The sequence below is a fragment of the Pundamilia nyererei genome, unplaced genomic scaffold (genome assembly GCF_000239375.1).
Source record: "Pundamilia nyererei isolate P.nyererei 1_Seehausen unplaced genomic scaffold, PunNye1.0 scaffold00059, whole genome shotgun sequence".
Lineage (NCBI taxonomy): Eukaryota > Metazoa > Chordata > Actinopteri > Cichliformes > Cichlidae > Pundamilia > Pundamilia nyererei.
This window is the reverse complement of record NW_005187460.1, coordinates 2,394,583-2,411,961: the sequence shown is the minus strand read 5'-3', so window position 1 is coordinate 2,411,961 and position 17,379 is coordinate 2,394,583. Positions and strand designations below refer to the sequence as shown.

The 17,379-nt window shown below is 40.6% G+C and overlaps 3 protein-coding genes across 3 annotated transcripts in view; 1 reads left to right on the top strand and 2 right to left on the bottom strand.

Annotated features, from left to right (window-relative positions):
- Positions 1-669: 669 nt before the first annotated feature.
- e4f1 (E4F transcription factor 1) lies at positions 670-8,285 on the bottom strand. Its single transcript, XM_005734623.1, has 14 exons — positions 8,133-8,285; positions 7,750-7,880; positions 7,572-7,656; positions 6,617-6,798; positions 6,388-6,508; positions 6,131-6,283; positions 5,817-6,007; positions 4,663-4,902; positions 4,392-4,503; positions 3,343-3,560; positions 3,063-3,261; positions 2,811-2,974; positions 1,712-1,771; positions 670-1,563 (listed from the first exon to the last, which is right to left on the bottom strand). The coding sequence occupies exons 1-14, from the start codon at positions 8,227-8,229 to the stop codon at positions 1,198-1,200; spliced, it is 2,319 nt and encodes a 772-aa protein (XP_005734680.1). The 5' UTR covers positions 8,230-8,285; the 3' UTR covers positions 670-1,197.
- A 2,448-nt stretch (positions 8,286-10,733) lies between these two features.
- On the top strand, positions 10,734-15,767 carry narfl (nuclear prelamin A recognition factor-like). The gene is made up of 11 exons (XM_005734621.2): positions 10,734-10,827; positions 11,814-11,909; positions 11,994-12,137; positions 12,225-12,354; positions 12,441-12,575; positions 13,115-13,233; positions 13,330-13,459; positions 13,540-13,612; positions 13,736-13,873; positions 14,128-14,285; positions 14,676-15,767. Exons 1-11 carry the CDS (start codon positions 10,762-10,764, stop codon positions 14,915-14,917), a joined length of 1,431 nt encoding a protein of 476 aa, XP_005734678.1. The 5' UTR covers positions 10,734-10,761; the 3' UTR covers positions 14,918-15,767.
- Positions 15,728-17,379, bottom strand: part of LOC102202117 (hydroxyacylglutathione hydrolase-like protein) — a 5,480-nt gene continuing 3,828 nt past the window's right edge. The window contains exon 9 of the mRNA XM_005734622.2: positions 15,728-16,707. Within this exon, the coding sequence (XP_005734679.1) occupies positions 16,557-16,707 (151 nt within the window). The 3' untranslated portion in view covers positions 15,728-16,556. The remainder of the gene's footprint in view (positions 16,708-17,379) is intronic.

Sequence of the window (17,379 nt, the reverse complement as noted above, 5' to 3'; positions counted from 1 at the left end):
ACCTTATGAATAAAATAAAGTTCACTATCAGTAACATCATAGCACCCACCCAGCTGCAGTACCAGTTGTTGTAACTGACTGTAAAAAGTCAGCATAACGAAAATAAACTCCACTTAAACTTGGTTTATATCTGACCCAGAGAGACTGCAGGTCATAACTTCTTACCTGAAGTTCAGTTCACACTCGGACCGGCGGCCGCCTAGGGGCTCTCCTCTTGCCTCCCCTTTCCCTCATCCACCTGCTGGCCTCCACCACTTGCTAATGTTACTGAATCTGAGGAAGCTCAGCCATAGCCACCACCAAACTACTGAGTTATTTTTACACACCGGCCAGCATCTGGCCAATCCACCATCTTTCATTGTTTATACCGTTACAAAATAAATAAATTATCGGCCCATAATCACCATCAGCCAGTCCAGCTATGGTCGTGCCATCAGTTAACCCTTCGCGTGCCAGCTGTGGCACGCGTGCCTAGGGTTGCCGACCCCTGCTCTACAGCCACATATACACTTCTACAACAAAGAAATAAGAACTAATTTAAGACCATAAAGTAAAATGACCAACAACACATTATTTTAGTCAAGCAGCAAAGACACAAAGTAGAAGCATCAGTTTTTCCACTCAGAGAAAACATGACTGGAAAAATAAAATTGAAGTCAACTGTGTAAGAAAATAGCATTTATTTGATGCAAACTCTAGCTAATCTGATATTTTTACATCTATCAAACTTAGAGATTCATTGTGACTGACCAGCTCAGAACAGCCACACTGTTTTTCACACCTGACCGAGACATGAAGGAAGGAAAAACTGAAATTAAATGATGTCATTTTATGTAAAAAACAGCTATTTTTATTTGCCGTACAAAAACTGCCAAAAACTAGGCAACGACAAATGGCATGTTTCATTTATTTCATCAAAAACAAACATGCATTTGTGCATGCCCATCATTTTAAGATCCAAAAATTCCCAAATTAGACAAAACATTTAATGAAGAGAATAATGTTAGTAGATCGACCAACAAAAATGAGCTGTGTGATGAAGCAGTAGTCCTGTGGCACACTTGTGTACCGCATGAATCAAAAACACTTTGGCCTTAGTTTGGGTTTTTTTCACTTGAAGTGCAAATAAACTGTACAGTTACTGGCTACAAAGTCATAATCAAAGCCACAACAGTCTGTAGTTAGCATCCGCTTTGATCATACAACGACTGTTTGAAACTCCACCTCGTCTGGGGAGGTGATGACGTATTCCTCTTGCTGCTGCACCACTTGTACTCCTTCCTCCAATGTTTCCTCCGTGGTAACCATAGTAACAGTTCCCTCCGCTGTACCTGCCCTGGCCAGCAGTCTGCCATCACTGATGGCGGAGGCCAGCGTCATGGCCACCTGCTCGGTGAGGCTCTCGGGCGTGGCGATGGTGATGGTATCGCCGCAGTCAGAGATGGACAGGCCTTCCTCGTTCTCGGCCACATTTCGCACAATGATCTGGTGGCTGCTTGCGCCACCCGCACTCTGCGATTGGCTGACGAGTCTCTGCACCACCTTCACGATGTGGTTTCCCATCTGGGAGGGACAGAGTTTGATGGCTTTTTTGTTTCATTTTGTTTTTTTTAAACACTATATGGGTTCAACTTGAATTTTAGCAAATAATGAGATTCACATATTCTGCAAAATGCTCCAACACACGTTCATATAATCCTTGTGAACCAACCTCATTTTGGCTGTCTTCAATGACTGTCACTTCTTGCTGCACTTCCTCCTCCGTTTGTGTCTGAATGATGGAAAACAACAAAGCAAATTAATAATCAGGATTTTTGTGTTTATTTAGACACTGTGGATGCATGCAAACAAATCCTTTGAGTGGACTGCAAATGGACTTAAGGTATCTAACAGGACCACACAACGTCCTTCTCCAGAGTACAAGTCTAATTGGCCCTGATTTAGAGTGCACACAGTTGCTTTTAATCTACTGGCTGCTTTGAAATCCACCTACATTACAATTCCTGACAAAGTCATATCTGTTGCACATTTTATTATGTACTTCCAGTTCCTGCTCTCCCTATTTCAATCTTCCCACATATGGACACAAGAACAGGAGGTCCCCAAGTCCACAAAATCATAGGCCAAATATATGCGTTCATGAATTCTTACAAATGCTTCACAGACTTAAGGCAGCGTGTACAGAAAAAATGCTTCAAACAGTGCTCGACAAAAGCCATATTTGTTTTTGCTGGTTTTCAAACTAAATTTCTCTGGTATGAATGGAAAATGCTCAAAGTACTAATTTGGTTTAAAAAAAACTTTTGATTTTTTGTTTAAAAAGATAAAAGGAGTTTTCCTTTTGAAATTCAGACCTTTACAAACTGCCTTAGTTCTGACTTTCCACTGAATACAAAATTGCTCTTTAAGTATTTCAACCCCATTCCAGTCATTCTGCAGTAACACTTCTCTTTAAAACTAATGAAATATCACATACAACATTTTGCTGTGGTTCGGAAATCTCGTAATCTAGGCCCTAAACATAGCAAAGGAAATTGTTTGGCTGTAATCAGCGACCCAATCAGTTCCCTGCAGATATAATCATTTAGTACAACTTGAAGAGTGAAATTACACACTTCAGCTTGCACTGTAGTCGCTGATCTAAAAGAGAGAATAGCACCTGCTGTGACTGAACTCTGGACAGATTTGGCAACATGCTCCAAACTTTGAACTCCCCCCCTCACAGCAACTGTTTAACAGCTTTGTTTTTTTCTGCCCATCTAATAACTGTTATGCAAAGACTATGTTTTCTGTTAACCTGTAGTGCTAACCTTGATTATATACTCTTGTGTGTCTGCCACCACTGAGGAGAACTCCACCAACACAGCGTTAGGATCGTCTGAGATGATGGCTGTTGCATCGGGACTGTCCAGTGTTGTCTGTCCTTCTGTTAAAACAACCTGCTGCTCACAGGCGTCATCCTTATGGCAGCCGCCTGGTATAAATACAGGTTGTGTTAACTGGGCTGTTTGCATCTGTGCTGCCAGTACATAAGTCAGTTAGGCTTTGTGTGTCGTCCTGACCTTTAGCGCGCATGTGCCGATTGAGAGTCCCGTGCTCAGCAAAGCCCCGTGCACACTTTGGGCACTTGAAAGGCTTCTCGCCGGTGTGATGGCGGATGTGTCGTACCAGAGAGCCTTTCTCTCTGAAGCCCCTCGAGCAAAACTGACACACATACGGTCTTACATCACCATGAGTCCGCTGGTGCACTTGCAAGGCATTCTGAGAAAGAGAAGAAAATCTGTTAAGACTGGAGTGAAATCCCCTCTGCCATTAGTTCAAGAATTTTTTTTAATGAATTACCTTGGTTTTGTATGCCTTGTTGCATCTGGTACAGTGGTAAGGTCTGTCATCTGAGTGTGCCCTCATGTGTTCCCGTACATGGCCGATGGTTTTGTAGAGCTTGCCACACTCGCCGCACTTGTATCTCCTCTCGTTGACATGGACTTCCATGTGTTTCTTCAGCAGGTAACCAGTTAGAAACTCTTTATGGCACAGTGTACACTTGAAGGGCTTATAACCTGCATAAAGAGGAAGGGAAACACAAGAACAAAACATCTTTTACCACAAGTGGCACCTATAAAGCAAGGAGGTCAGAACTGAGACAACAAAAGACTGAATCCAGCACACTTGGCATGACTTTGTAGAGTGTAAATAACGATAGAGAAATCAGCGGCGACTTTCTGTATTTCTCTGTATTTGGCAACAGGAACAACTATGTTGGAAGTTGGTAAGACCGAGTCACACGATGAGAGTTAATTTCAAAACAAAAAAACAAACAAACAAACAAACAAACAAAAAAACATGACAAGGACGAGGGAGGTCTCTGGTGACTAAAAAATCTCATTAACCCTAATAAAAAAAATTACAGGTTAAATAAAATTACGAAAGTATAGCTAACAAAGTTGAGCAAGCAACCAAAAGACGTGTGAATGACAGAGTGGACTCCAAGTCATTCGCAACATTTTGCTCTCCTCACTTTCCCCATCTACTCTACTGCCCTGTGAAAATAAAGGCCTAATAATTAAAACATAAATAAATTACTTATTTATCTATATTTTTTTAAACAAAATCCTGGCACCAGTATAATGGGTGTGGTTAAATGTAGCAAGAATATTCAGCATATATTTAAGAGCCACTGGAAAGTGACCAACAATCTTTAATAATGAAGTCGTATTTTTAGCTAACGTTAGCAGTGCTAGAGTCAGCAACCTTCAGTCCTTGCTGTTTAACATCCACACGCCCATGAAGAATGTGATTCCTGTAGTCAAGTGGTTTCATACCAGTTTACTCTGACACAGCCTCCATACAACCATTAATTGATGAAGTCGCAGTGCTGGGTAGAGACTTACCTAAATGGCCCTTAACATGAAAGCGGAAATAATTCAATCCCTTGAAGGAGCGGTTACAGTGTGGACAAGTGTGCAGTTTTGATGATGTCCGATCACCACTGTCACCCGTTTCCTACAAAACAAAAACCATAGAAAACTTAAAATGCACCAGAAAGAAAATACAACAGTGTCTCGTGATGAAAAACCTTGACTTTTAACAAAATAACGAAGCGTACCATTTCCTGGTCTGGTGAATGTATATGCTGTGTCAATTCACACTCCCAGTACTTACCTCCTCCATCTCCACAAACTCCTCTTTAACTTGGATCTCAATGACGCCTCCGTCGGCTTCAGGGTGCTCCGAAACAACTTTATTTATCTCCTCAGTTGCATGTGGGGTCTCTGTCTCTTCAACTACAGTCTCCTCTGTCCCCAGTGCAATGCCAGAGTTGATGATGGCCTGACAGATGAGATTGTCACCTGCTGCTGCAGCAGCCGCCAGAGCTTCTGCCTGAGACTGCTCCACCACCACCTGACATGAGAGAGACCGACAGCACAGACAAGGAAAGAATGACAAGCTTTAAACTAGAGAGCATGAGTCATAACACAATCTGTGCTAATTTCATTAGACTATCCTGCAGCTGACTGTTGCCTCTCACCAGTCACTGCAGCCAAGAGAGTAGCTGGTGAGCATTTTGTAGACAAGTCTGTCTCTTACATGCAAACTAAAGGCGATGGCAGCGATATGCTAGCAACCAAATAATCACAAAGAGGTTTCTGCCAACTGATCGAGGAATACACAATGTTTTCCCCAGGGAGAGATGAGTCGCTATGAGAAAACCAGTGTCACTGACTGGTCTCTAGGCTTGTGTGACTGGGGCTTTAGCAATGATTTTCCCAGCAATTGTCATCAAGCTGCAGCCACCACATGCAACCGGTCAGTGAACTTATTTTTCCCCTCATGACCTGCGGTTGCCAGATGGTCACTGACCTGTGTGACTCAGGCCTTATTCACTTAATCCTACATTTTCACCTTGCTTGTTACATCCCAGTTAATGTCACATGGTTACCAGTCACACATCTGCAAAACCTCAATAGTACCACCACTGCCAACTAGTGTATCTGCAGTGTAATTACAGAGGGGTGCAGATATTGAAAAGCATGTTAGATATAAGTGGGATAAACTGATTTCATTTTTACAGGAAAGCTCTCTGTAGTAAGCTGGAGCACTGTGAGAAATGTTACATTTGAACAAATAGAAAATGCTGGCAATCATCTCTTTGCAGATTTGAAGAAAAAAAAAAATCTGTGTAACTCTACTTTAAACTGCCTCAAAAGAATCTCGTGCAAAAATGCACCAAATAACTTTAAAGGAGAGGATTCAGTATGTCTTATGTGTGCATTTTAGCAAGAGTTTAAAAATAGTGTTTGAATCTTCATCCTAACCTGTTGCTCCTGTGTAGTTCCATCAACCTCCATTGTAAAGTGGACCTGATGGAGAACCTCTTGGGAACCAGACTCTACCACACTGACCACAGCGGTCTCAGCCTCCACCATTTCCTGCTCCACCGGCTGCTGCTCCTCCACAACTACAACCTCTTGCTGGGCAGCCACTGCAGCTTGATCAGCGTCGATTCCTGAACAAATCGCAAAGAATCAGCAAATCTTCAAACTGAGGCATAATACACTATAAAGACGACTTGTTAGTTTTTAGCTAGTTTCTTAAGAACAAATACACAAAGACAGGAGCTAAATCCAACCTTTCTGCACTCCATCCTTGCTGACCAGGATTTCCTTGTACTGAACAAAGCGGATCTTTTCTGTGCATGGTGTGAGAGCTTTGAGGTGTCTGGTGAGAGCACCGGATTCTCTGAAGGCCTGGCCACACAGGGTACATCGATACGGCCGCTCATCTGCAAGAGAAAAGATGTCATTTAAAATGTAGTTAGGTCATTTTCACGAGATGACGTCGGATTAAATAAATAGGTCTCGTGTGACGTCGGTTTTCTCGTCGTACCGGTGTGGCGACGGTTGTGACGAATCAGGGAACCTTTTGTTCGAAACGACGTCCCACATAGGTCACATGAGAAGTTTTTCTGGTCACTGTGAGTTTTCATGTGCGTTCTCAAGATATTGGTCTGAGAAGAAGAAGAAAAAATGAATAAATCACACAGGCCAAATTAGCAACATAAACTCCTAATAACCATTGTGTTTACATTTTCCAATTAAAAGAAATGCAAACTCACAGTTTTAAATGTTTTTTTACAAAGGTGGCAAATGTAACGTCCCTCTGTGTTGACTTTATACATGAGCTTGTCACTGTCACCACTGTCAGATACGACTCCTTCTGTTTCATCTGACTGGTCAGACACTTTAAGGGAAGCAGTTTTCTTCCTGCGCCCTCGACCTAACTGAGTGTCGCTTACATCTGTGAGGAGGAAAAAGAAAAAAAAGCCAAAGTAATAATTCAATCTGAAATCTAATAAAAGGCTTAAAACAATGTTAACTTGAGCTGAAGAGACTTGTCACTAACATACTGAACATTGTCTCATCTCAGCCTCTTAGGATTTAGATTAATGCTGGGATTAAACACACATTGAGAAAAATACAATGTGGGAAATGCAGGTAAATACAAGCCAAATTCAAAAAGATGGGTCATTGTGTAAACTGTAAACATAAACAGAATCCATTTCTAAATCTCATAAACCCTTAATTTATTCACAATAGAACACAAAAAAAACATTAAATGTTTAAACTGATACCAGGCACGATTATCTCATCAAAATTACTGTATCACGGCTTCTCGGGGCCAAAGCTCATTTAAAATCGATTTGAGGCAAAGTGAAAAACAGATCTGCGGTCAAATAAAGTCAAAATCTGAAATTCATTTTGGAAAAGATGGATGCAGTGTCCTCTGGATTAAAGACAGAGAGACCATGGGATTGTCGTCTGCGCTAAGGTCAAAAGCCTGCATCTCTGATGTTATGAGTGTGCACTAATATTTATGTAATTACAAGCTTGGGCATCTGGAAAGGCATCATTAATGCTTTTTCATAAAATATGGGTTTAAGAGGTTTGAAAATCATTAAATTCTGTTTATTTATATTTACAAAGGATCCATTTTTAAAATTTGTATTATGAGGTCTATCATTGCATTAGCTAAACGGCTAACATGGGAATAGATTTTGCTGCTTGACTCACCGTCGGTAGTCTTCACTGCCTCTGCTGAAGATGCTCCTTCAGCCGTTTTCGCCTCTGAAGAAGAAATTCCATTGACCGCAGCAACCTGTGAAAATTTTACAGCATTCAACCTGATGTGACTCAGTAAAAACCCTCCGATTTTAGAGTGTTCCCCGAAAACACACATCACATCTTATACCTCTGGGCTGCCATCGAGGCTGCTGGCGTCCCGTGCCTCCACACGTTTGCAGTGGTGTAACTTGTGCTGGATGAAAGCCTCCAATGTGGAAAACTCGGACTGACAGCGTCCGCACTTGTGTACATCTTCATCTAAAAAGCACAGAAACAAGCCCTTACAATGTGCGACAACCTCACCTGTTTTTGCAGTAAGCCATCACCTGTCTGCTGTAAAGTTTTCCCAAATACTGGCTGGACTTCTAACGTGGACAACGCTGAGGCGAGGTCGCAAACAAGCTAATCTTGCTAACGGCAGTTAGCAACATTTGAAGATGAAGGAAGTTGGGCCCAAACACAATAATCAATAAATAGTTCAGATCTGCTTTAGCTGCTATGAGGACTCACCTTCGTCTCCCAGCGTGGTTTGAATGGTGATCGTCTCATTGCCGTTCTTCGTTTGCTCCCGCTCACTTTCTGCCGTATGATTATTTTCCACACTCATGTCGTTTCAATCCTCCGTCTCTGTCGCAACGCTGCAAAAGGGAGGAAAACATGGCGGATTTACGACCCCGTAGTCATAACAACAAAGAGCGCGTGCGTATGTCTTCTCGCGGACAGAAAGGCGAAAATTCATTATGTTGAAAATGCATGTTTACATACACATAATACAGGCAGCTCTCATTCAGCTCAGTACATTTAATATAAGATTTATTAGGAAAGAATATACAATATTTCTATTTCTATTTTTCCTTCATATATGCGCAGTTGAAATGACGTGTGACGGGTAAATAATATATAGAGACATTTCTAGAAGAAAACAAACTATAAATGGCGCTCGCTGTATACATGTATGTCTTTACAAACCACTGGGAAATCCCACAAACCGGTGGCAATAATACATGTGAGGAGTGCTCCTTTGCACCCACACTCTTAAACGAGTTAATCCCAAATGAGTTAAACTTAAAGGAGTGAGGAAAACAACGGTTTCTGTTATGCTCCAGTTGGTATTTTTCCTGGTATGGTTAGAGCTAACTGCTGAGTGAAAGGTAACTTTAAATCACTTCTAAGTTGTAATACTTATCTTCTTCTTCTTCTTCTTTAATGCCAGAGCTAAATCGACATTTTAAATCATCCTCTCAAAATTTCAGATTATTATGTTAGAATGTCAGTTTACTGAGTATCTTGAAAATGTATGATACATAACATATCAAAGTCAAAGTCAACTTTATTGTCAATTCTGCCACATGTACAGGACATACAGAGAATAGAAACTTCGTTACTCTCAATCCCTAGATAAAATAGAAAATGAACATTTAAATATAAGAGTGATTAAAAATGCAAGTAAAATATTTTAAAGTAAAAAAAATTAAATAAAATTAAATAATATAATACAATTTTACATATAACAAAAAAAGCTATACAATATACAATATAAGGGTAAATGACATTGAGTGCAAACCAGGCAGAGTAGTGCAAATAGGCAAATAGTGCAAATGGAGATTTAGTAATGTACGGTAAGAGATAGTGTAACAACAAAGTCTTATGAGGTAGTGGCAGTCCAATGCTCCACAAAGTGACTGGTAACTGGTGCAGGCCAGTGAGTGAGTCAGAGAGTGTGTGTGTGTGAGTGTGTGTGACAGAGTTCAGTGAGACCGTGGAGGAGAGAGGGGAGAGGGGGCAGAATCGGGAGGGAGTTAAGCTTCCTGACAGCCTGATGGATGAAGCTGTCCTTCAGCCTGCTGGTCCTGGCCTGGAGACTCCGCAGTCTCCTCCCCGACGGCAGCAGCTTGAAGAAGCTTTGCATTGGGTGCGTGGGATCAGCCGCTATGCAAAGGGCTTTTTTAGTGAGACGGGTGCTGTAAATGTCCTGGAGGGAGGGGAGAGAGACACCAATGATCCTCTCTGCAGCTCTCACTATGCGTTGGAGGGTTCTATGACAGGACGCATTGCAGGCTCCAAACCACACAGTGATGCAGCTCGACAGGATGCTCTCGATGGTGCCTCTGTAGAAAGTGTGCATGATGGGGGCTGGTGCTCCTGCTCTTCTTAGTTTGTGGAGAAAGAAGAGACGCTGCTGTGATTTCTTGGCCAGTGCTGTGGTGTTGTACGTCCAGGAGAGATCCTCTGTGATGTGCACACCCAGGAACTTGGTGCTGCTCACTCTCTCCACAGACGCTCCGTCAATGGTCAGAGGAGCATGTTGGGTGTGCATTCTCCTGAAGTCCACAACAATCTGGACAATATGGACAGGAAACAAAAATTTTCAGCAGAAACATGTTCCCACTGCTGAAGAAAACTGGTTTTTGCTATTTGTAAGACAAACTTTAGATATATTGAAACATTTGAAATTTCATAAATAACTCGAAATTTTAAGATACTTAGTAAGTGGAAATATGTAACTTGAAAGTTTGAGATAATAACTCAAGATTTCGACCCAGCTCTGCCTTACTTTTTTTTTTTTTTTTACTGTGGCAGAAATAAATTTCCACATCCATGTAACAAGTGTGTAGTCTAGGTTCATGCTGGCTGTAGTTGCTCACATCGAACCTTGATAATAATGGCCCATGGCATTGCACTTAATGCAAGGGAGACTTCTTCAAGAGGTCTAATTTTATGAACTTACATTTGTATTGATTTAAATGGAGAAGGAACAAACTCTTGTCCCTGCTTCACATCGCCTGTTTCAATGCTTCGTTGCCTTATGTTACAGTCATTTCATATTTACACAGAGACCTTTATGAGTCATGAGTGGCAACACTAAGCAGTACAAAAATAAGACTTTGGCAAATGTACTGGTGATCTTTTACCCTTAAATGACCTTGCAGTGGGGGGGTCATTTAAGGGTCAAGTGGTTTTACGCTTTAAAGAAAACATTCGTAGAAAAAAGATAATTGTGGGTATCAGTGTTTTGGCTTCGTAAAACAATATAATTTATGTATTTATTGACATAGGTATACAGTTGACATTTCTAAGGTTTGTGTCTGTGTTTCTCCCTGCTATTCGCGACATACGAGTAAACTTTACGGCAGTAAATATGGCTTCTCATTTCAGCGGTGTGCTGCAGCTGACAGACCTCGATGATTTTATAACTCCTTCTCAGGCAGGTTTTGTAACACTCGTGTAACATCTTATAATATCATATGTACTTTTGTGGGACATCGCTAACGAGTGATTAGCTTCACGTGTATGTATAAAAAAAAATAATACTAATTGAAGAAAACCTACCCAAGTCGCTAGCATATCTAACCGTAACTGTTCTTATCTGTTGTGAGTTGACATAGAGTAGTTTTCGAACAAAGTTCGCCATATTACGATATTTATAAATTGGAGTAATTTTGTCTCAGTTTGTAAAATCCGTGAACTTTAAAGTGACGAGACGGATGTTGCGCAGTTAGCTTACTGCTAGTTATAGCGATCATGACGCAAGTATGACGAACTGCTGGAAACAAGTCTTTTAAAAAGAGCTTATCGCGCTCGCTAGCAATGGTTTTGTGTTTTATGTCCTATCATATACTTTTTCCTGTGTTATTTTAGTTTTCTTTGGTGCCTCTGGGCGTTGTCATAAATTGTTTTCTATTGTACATGAATGGAAAGGCGGTTGATCGAGATGACATACCTATGGAGGAATGAAATGCCTAGTGAACCTTTTAACCAGATTAAGCTGATGAGCCACACCATGAAGATATGAGAAAAAAGGTGTGGAAGTTAGGTTAAGAAGACCTAAGGTGAAGGTGACCAATCAGTGAGCAGCAGTATGTGTTTCAGTATGTTGCTCCGAGAAGGAGCAATGTTTGCTTTGAGTGTTGATAGAGAAGGTCTGAAGGTGTTGCACTGTGTCTTTGTGGAACCAGAGAAAGCAGGAATGGGGAAAAGAGGTAGACCTTAGTGAGATTCATGGATGTAGTGAAAAAGGACATGCAGAGAGTTGGTGTGACAGGAGGGGATACTAGGGCCAGGTGGTGGAAGATGATCCACCGTGGCAAACCCCAAAATTGAGAACAATAAAATAATTAAAAGAACATTGTATGTGGATTTAGCATTTAAAAAATTGCTAATTTCTTTTTTCTTGTTGACTTTTTTCTGCAGGAGTGTGTTAAGCCTGTCAAAGTAGAGAAGAAACAAGGTAAATCTGTGGCCAAAATACAGATAGAAGATGATGGCAGTTATGTACAAGTCAACAAGGTGGGTTTAAAGGCTTGAGTTTGAGTTGTTGAATTTCAGGTATTGCACCGCCCCATATTTTGAGTTCATCAAATGTGTTTTTAGGATGGTGGGAAGCAGAAGTTGGAGAAAGCAAAGATCACACTGAACGACTGTTTGGCCTGCAGTGGCTGTATCACCTCAGCTGAGAGTGTCCTCATCACACAGCAAAGCCATGAAGAGCTCTTCAAAGTGCTCCGTAGGAACAAGGTAGAGTTACGTCGTCTGAATGCTACTTACATGAGACTAATAATTTAGCCTGGCATCATTTTCACCTGTGAATCATTTCAACTTCAGGCCAATGAGACAGAGCAAAAGATTGTGGTGGTGTCAGTGTCACCACAGGCCAGAGCCTCCCTGGCAGCACATTATAACCTGAGCAGTAGTGAGGCAGGCAGGAGGCTTACCTCGTTCTTCAAAGACCTTGGTGAGTGTAAATATGCATTCAAACAATGGGCTTATTTAGGTTGACATAGTCACTTCTGAAAATTGTTGTTGTTACTGTTGTTGCAGGAGTTCATCATGTGTTTGATACCAGCTTCAGTCGGACCTTTAGTCTGCTGGAAAGTCAGAGAGAGTTTGTGGAGCGTTTCCAAAGGAAGGAACAGGATAGTAAGGCCCTGCCCATGCTAACGTCAGCCTGTCCAGGTATTCCACCAGAAACACTCAGGAGCACAAAGTAAAATTAGTGATGTTGGAGGGTCCTGCCTTTTTCACGTCATCCTTGTTTGTCTTTAATCGTTTACTGTCCTTGTGTAAAAAAAATATAAAATAAAATAAATGTTCCACTCTCACAAAGAAAGAATGTTTAAAATTTTATTAGCTACTTATTATATTTATTGATTTGATCAAAGGTTAAATTAACAGAAGTCAGTCCTCCAGTGTCAAATAATATCTAGTAATCCAGTATGCAGTTGGGTTAGTTAACAGTGATGGGCCACATAACTGACATAATACTGTGTAGAAGTCTTGGGCCACCCTTCATTTCTTTATATTTTGCTAGAAAAATGGTGGAAATAGATGGAGTGATTTATTGAAATGTGCAAAATGAAACTGAAATAGAGTAGATAATGGGTACACAGAGTTTGTACAATTCTAACAAGCTTGAAAGTCAATAATTAGTCTGACCAACTTTATTCTTCAACCCAGCCTGGACTGTCTTAGGCAAGTGTCTGTCTTTGGTTCAGGGTGGATCTGTTATGCAGAGAAGACTCACGGGGAGTATATTCTTCCATTTATTAGTACCACTCGCTCCCCCCAGCAGATGATGGGATCTTTGGTCAAAAGCTATTTTGCTGAACGACAGGTGAGCTTTGTATTTGTTGAGGAGTGGTGTAAATATACACAGTTCAAAAGTCTCAAAAAGAGAGGCTGCTGAAATGTGTGTTCCATGTATTTTTAGGAGCTGAGTCCACAGCAGATCTACCATGTGGCAGTAATGCCTTGCTTTGACAAGAAACTTGAGGCTTCACGGTCAGACTTCTACATGCCCAACGCTGAGACTCGTGAAGTGGATTGTGTCATCACGTCTGGTACAGTGATTACTCCTATAGTGGTCTTTGTGCGTATGGACTCGCATTATCGTCGGTCTTATTTTTCCTATCTATTAAAGGGGAGGTTCTGAAAATGCTGGAGGAGGAAAATGTGTCCCTTAATGATCTGGAGTCTGCTGCCCCAGATACAATGTACGTTCTTTTTCATTTTGCTTTTTTTTTTTTAAATTTGTTAATTCACTCACATAAAGTAATTATACAATTCCACCTGCATAGCTAGACTCATTCCCTATTCATTTATTTTTTTTATCACAGGTTCAGCAGTTTCTGTGGAGATGAGTTCCTGAGTCATGCTGGGAGTGGATCAGGAGGTTACCTGCATCACGTTTTTACACATGCTGCCAAGCACCTTTTCGGAGAGGAGGTGAAGAATCTTACCTACAAGACCCTCAGGTGAGCATGTCGCCTCTTCTTAAAGCAGCAGAAGCGCTTCACGGTGGTGTGATGTGTCCTGGAACAGCCAAGCTCGAAACCAAATATAAATGAGGACACATTCTGTGCTCGTGATGCACATTCACAGTAGCTAGATCATCTCAAAGTAACACTACTCATGAGACTGATTATGCCACTCCACCATGTCAGGGGAATGTTCAGTTTCTGTTGATTTATATGATGCAAGAACCCGACACAATCACTCTTTGCCACAGGAATAAAGACTTCCAGGAGGTGAGTCTAGAGAAAGATGGCGTTGTCCTGCTGTGCTTTGCCTCAGCCTACGGCTTCCGCAACATTCAGAACCTGGTGCAAAAACTCAAGAGGGGAAAGTCGCCTTACCACTTTGTTGAAGTTATGGCCTGCCCATCAGGTGAGGTGAAAAATACAGATGTTCAACTTTCCAGATACCTTTTTTTTTTCTTTTTTCTTTTCATGTGAGCCATTGAACTTTTGACCTATTAGAATAGGAGGTTACCCACATAAGAGACTGAATTGTTACCTCAGCACTATCATTTTTACATGCAAATTAGCCACGCTAAGCGATAAGCTGGTCAGAATGTGTTAAAAATGGCATCGCTACATATAAATGAAATTATAAGATGCAGCATTTAGTCACATCTGTGAAGTGAATAGTACAACATGCATGCATTACATCATCAGGGGAATAACCAACAAGCAGAAAGTCCATAATAGTCACATCAGCTTGCCGTTTGTTATTTAATGTTAGCAGATATAATGTTTGTCTTTACCTCTTGTTCAGGATGCCTGAATGGCGGCGGGCAGGTGAAGCCCTCGACTGGCCAAAACCAAAAGGAGTTGCTCCAGAAAGTTGAGGATCTCTACAAAGCAGAGCGCCCCCTGTTGCCAGAAGATGACGCTCGCGTAGCTGAATTGTACCAGTCCTGGCTCAACAGTGTAGGAGATGAAAGAGCCAAAGAGCTGTTACACACACAATACCACACTGTGGAAAAAATGACCAATGGTCTCGCTATGAAGTGGTGATACATGTTTTTTGTTGTCCAGCAGAGTGTTTCTGCAGAGTTTTATTTTGCACAAATTTTGGACAGGCTGTGTCTACAGATCGTCCAAATATATAATATTTGTTTGCTAATACCTCTTTGTAAAACACTTTCCTCACCTAAAAGCTTTATGGCAGAGGGGTATACAATGAAGGAAGACCAACACAGTCAGGCTGTCTCTTCCTTAGCTGCCTTGACAAAACCTAAAACCAGAGTCGGCGATAATGGAGGTGGTTATCAAGTTTCTCTGTTAAACTGGGATTTCTGCTTCAGGTTCTATGTACACTCACATTAAAAAATGAGCATTTCACACATCACACGACGACTCTTGCGCACAAAATGATCCCTATGAGTGTCATCCAATTCTAATCAGAGATGATGCTTTACAGCTGAGCTTCATTTGTGATGTTACTAAGATACGGCTTAATAACGTGCACATATGTAAGGTATTCCACCAGCAGAGAATCTGTATTGCATTTAAGGAGGAAAATGTGCCATTTAACCTGCTTTTAAACAGAAACACTGAAGGTAACCCGCTACCGAACAGGTTCGGCAAAAGTCATCCCAGTGATTTAGCCACTGGGCCACCTTTGTGCTGCTGAAAACTTTGGTATAAAGTTGACACAGCCAACAAGCTCATATATTCTTAGTAAATATGTAAAAAGCTGTTAAAATGTAAGAAAAATGTATTCATTGATTTGATCGTTATGTGTGTACACATTTTGAAAATAAACATTAATTATAGCTGTGTGTTTTATAAGTTACTGAAAAAAAGAACACTGTGTCCTGAATATGGATTGAGACCGATGTTTTATTAAATCTTTTGACTCCCATATACAGCTTTTAGGCTCTTGTATTTTGTGCATGTAATCTTTGGGATGAAAATCAGCAATTTACATTCATAGTGATGTACACTGCATGTATTTTTCTACCCTTGTAATACACTTTAACATATTCGATACCTGTCCCAAAATAGTGAGCACAAGGTAGAGTCTAAATGACAAACAAATTCACTTAAATTAAGGTAAATTAGATCTGAAGGTTTCACTTGCAAAATTAAGAGGACAAAGACACTGGGAAATATATATATACACATATACATCATCTCTAAACTGACCAAAAAAGTTAAATGAGAGAACTGTAGCAATGTTACCAGACAGAAAAATGTCTAAAAAAAAAAGTAAATATCAAAGCAATGAAAGTTTCACATGCATACAAATAATAATGAACTGAAGGTTACATTTCTTCCAAAACCAGTTATTTGAATCAATAAATACACAAAATGTAATCTCGACAGTTTTACTGAAAATTGGTATTAACAGACGTTAACTGGTGCAGTTAGTGTGTAAGAGACTGGGAGACCGGCCTCTAAATTAATTTGTTTCTGAGGAATATTTAATGACAGCAGCTTTGTACTGCATTTTAAATGAAAAGATGGGGTTGTCACTTGATGGTTAACCAGGACTCAGGGGTGTATTGGTCAGACTTTGTTTTAAAGCAACAAAACAATGCACTCTACAGGTCTTGTGTCTCGCTGCATTCAGTTTTTCACCCTCATCCTCATTCTGTTAGCTCTGGTTAACTGATTTACATACTACTGCTGATGCCTGTGAAAGTGGACTTCAAGGTCTGAGGAGCCCCCATTCCAGAGCCAGCATGGCGTGAGGAGGAAGTCTCTCCTTGGGCTTCTTGAATTTGTCCTTCTCTTTTCGCAGGACCCTCAGCACCTCTATGGGGTCAGTCTTCCCCGTGAACTTCTGCACTGCTTCCTCCCTGCAGTAAAAAAAGATTTGAAAAGGAAGAAACACAACTGATGCACCACTACACTACACTATAGTACAAAATAAAAATATTTGAGAAAACTAAGAGCTTCCCTCTAGTTCAGTCCAGGTTTTAAAAACAGTTGACCACAAACTGATTCGAGCATAGAGAATAACACACGGTTACTGAGCGTTTCCTGTTTTTCAGTCGTACGTGAAGTGTTGTGCAAGTCTTGAGTCACCCTTTTTCTTCCAAGGAATCAAACTATCTTGTAACTTTTTAAAGTGGTCTTGAGCAAAATAGTGTGAATCATTTTCAAAGGAATGTTTTTTTATTGTTATTATTTACTCAGCCACTTAACACTGACCTATGAATCATTCGAGCATAAACAACGAATCCAACTCAAGTGATGAATTGTGACAAATTAGCAAAGAACCTATTTTAAACAGTATCTTTAGGCACTTTGTTTCGAGCAGCCTGTAACAAAAACACATAATTTGTTACAGTTGCATCTATGAAAAATACCAAAGATAATACAGTTTGACTGACACAAAATAGTAGCTTAAAAAACTATTCGCTGAAAGCTTGGTGTAAACTGTCCTTAAAAAAAAAAAAGAAGAAGAAGAAAGAGAGGAAACTGGACAAGTGGAAGACAAAAGAAGAAGTGGCACGCCTAAAAAAAAA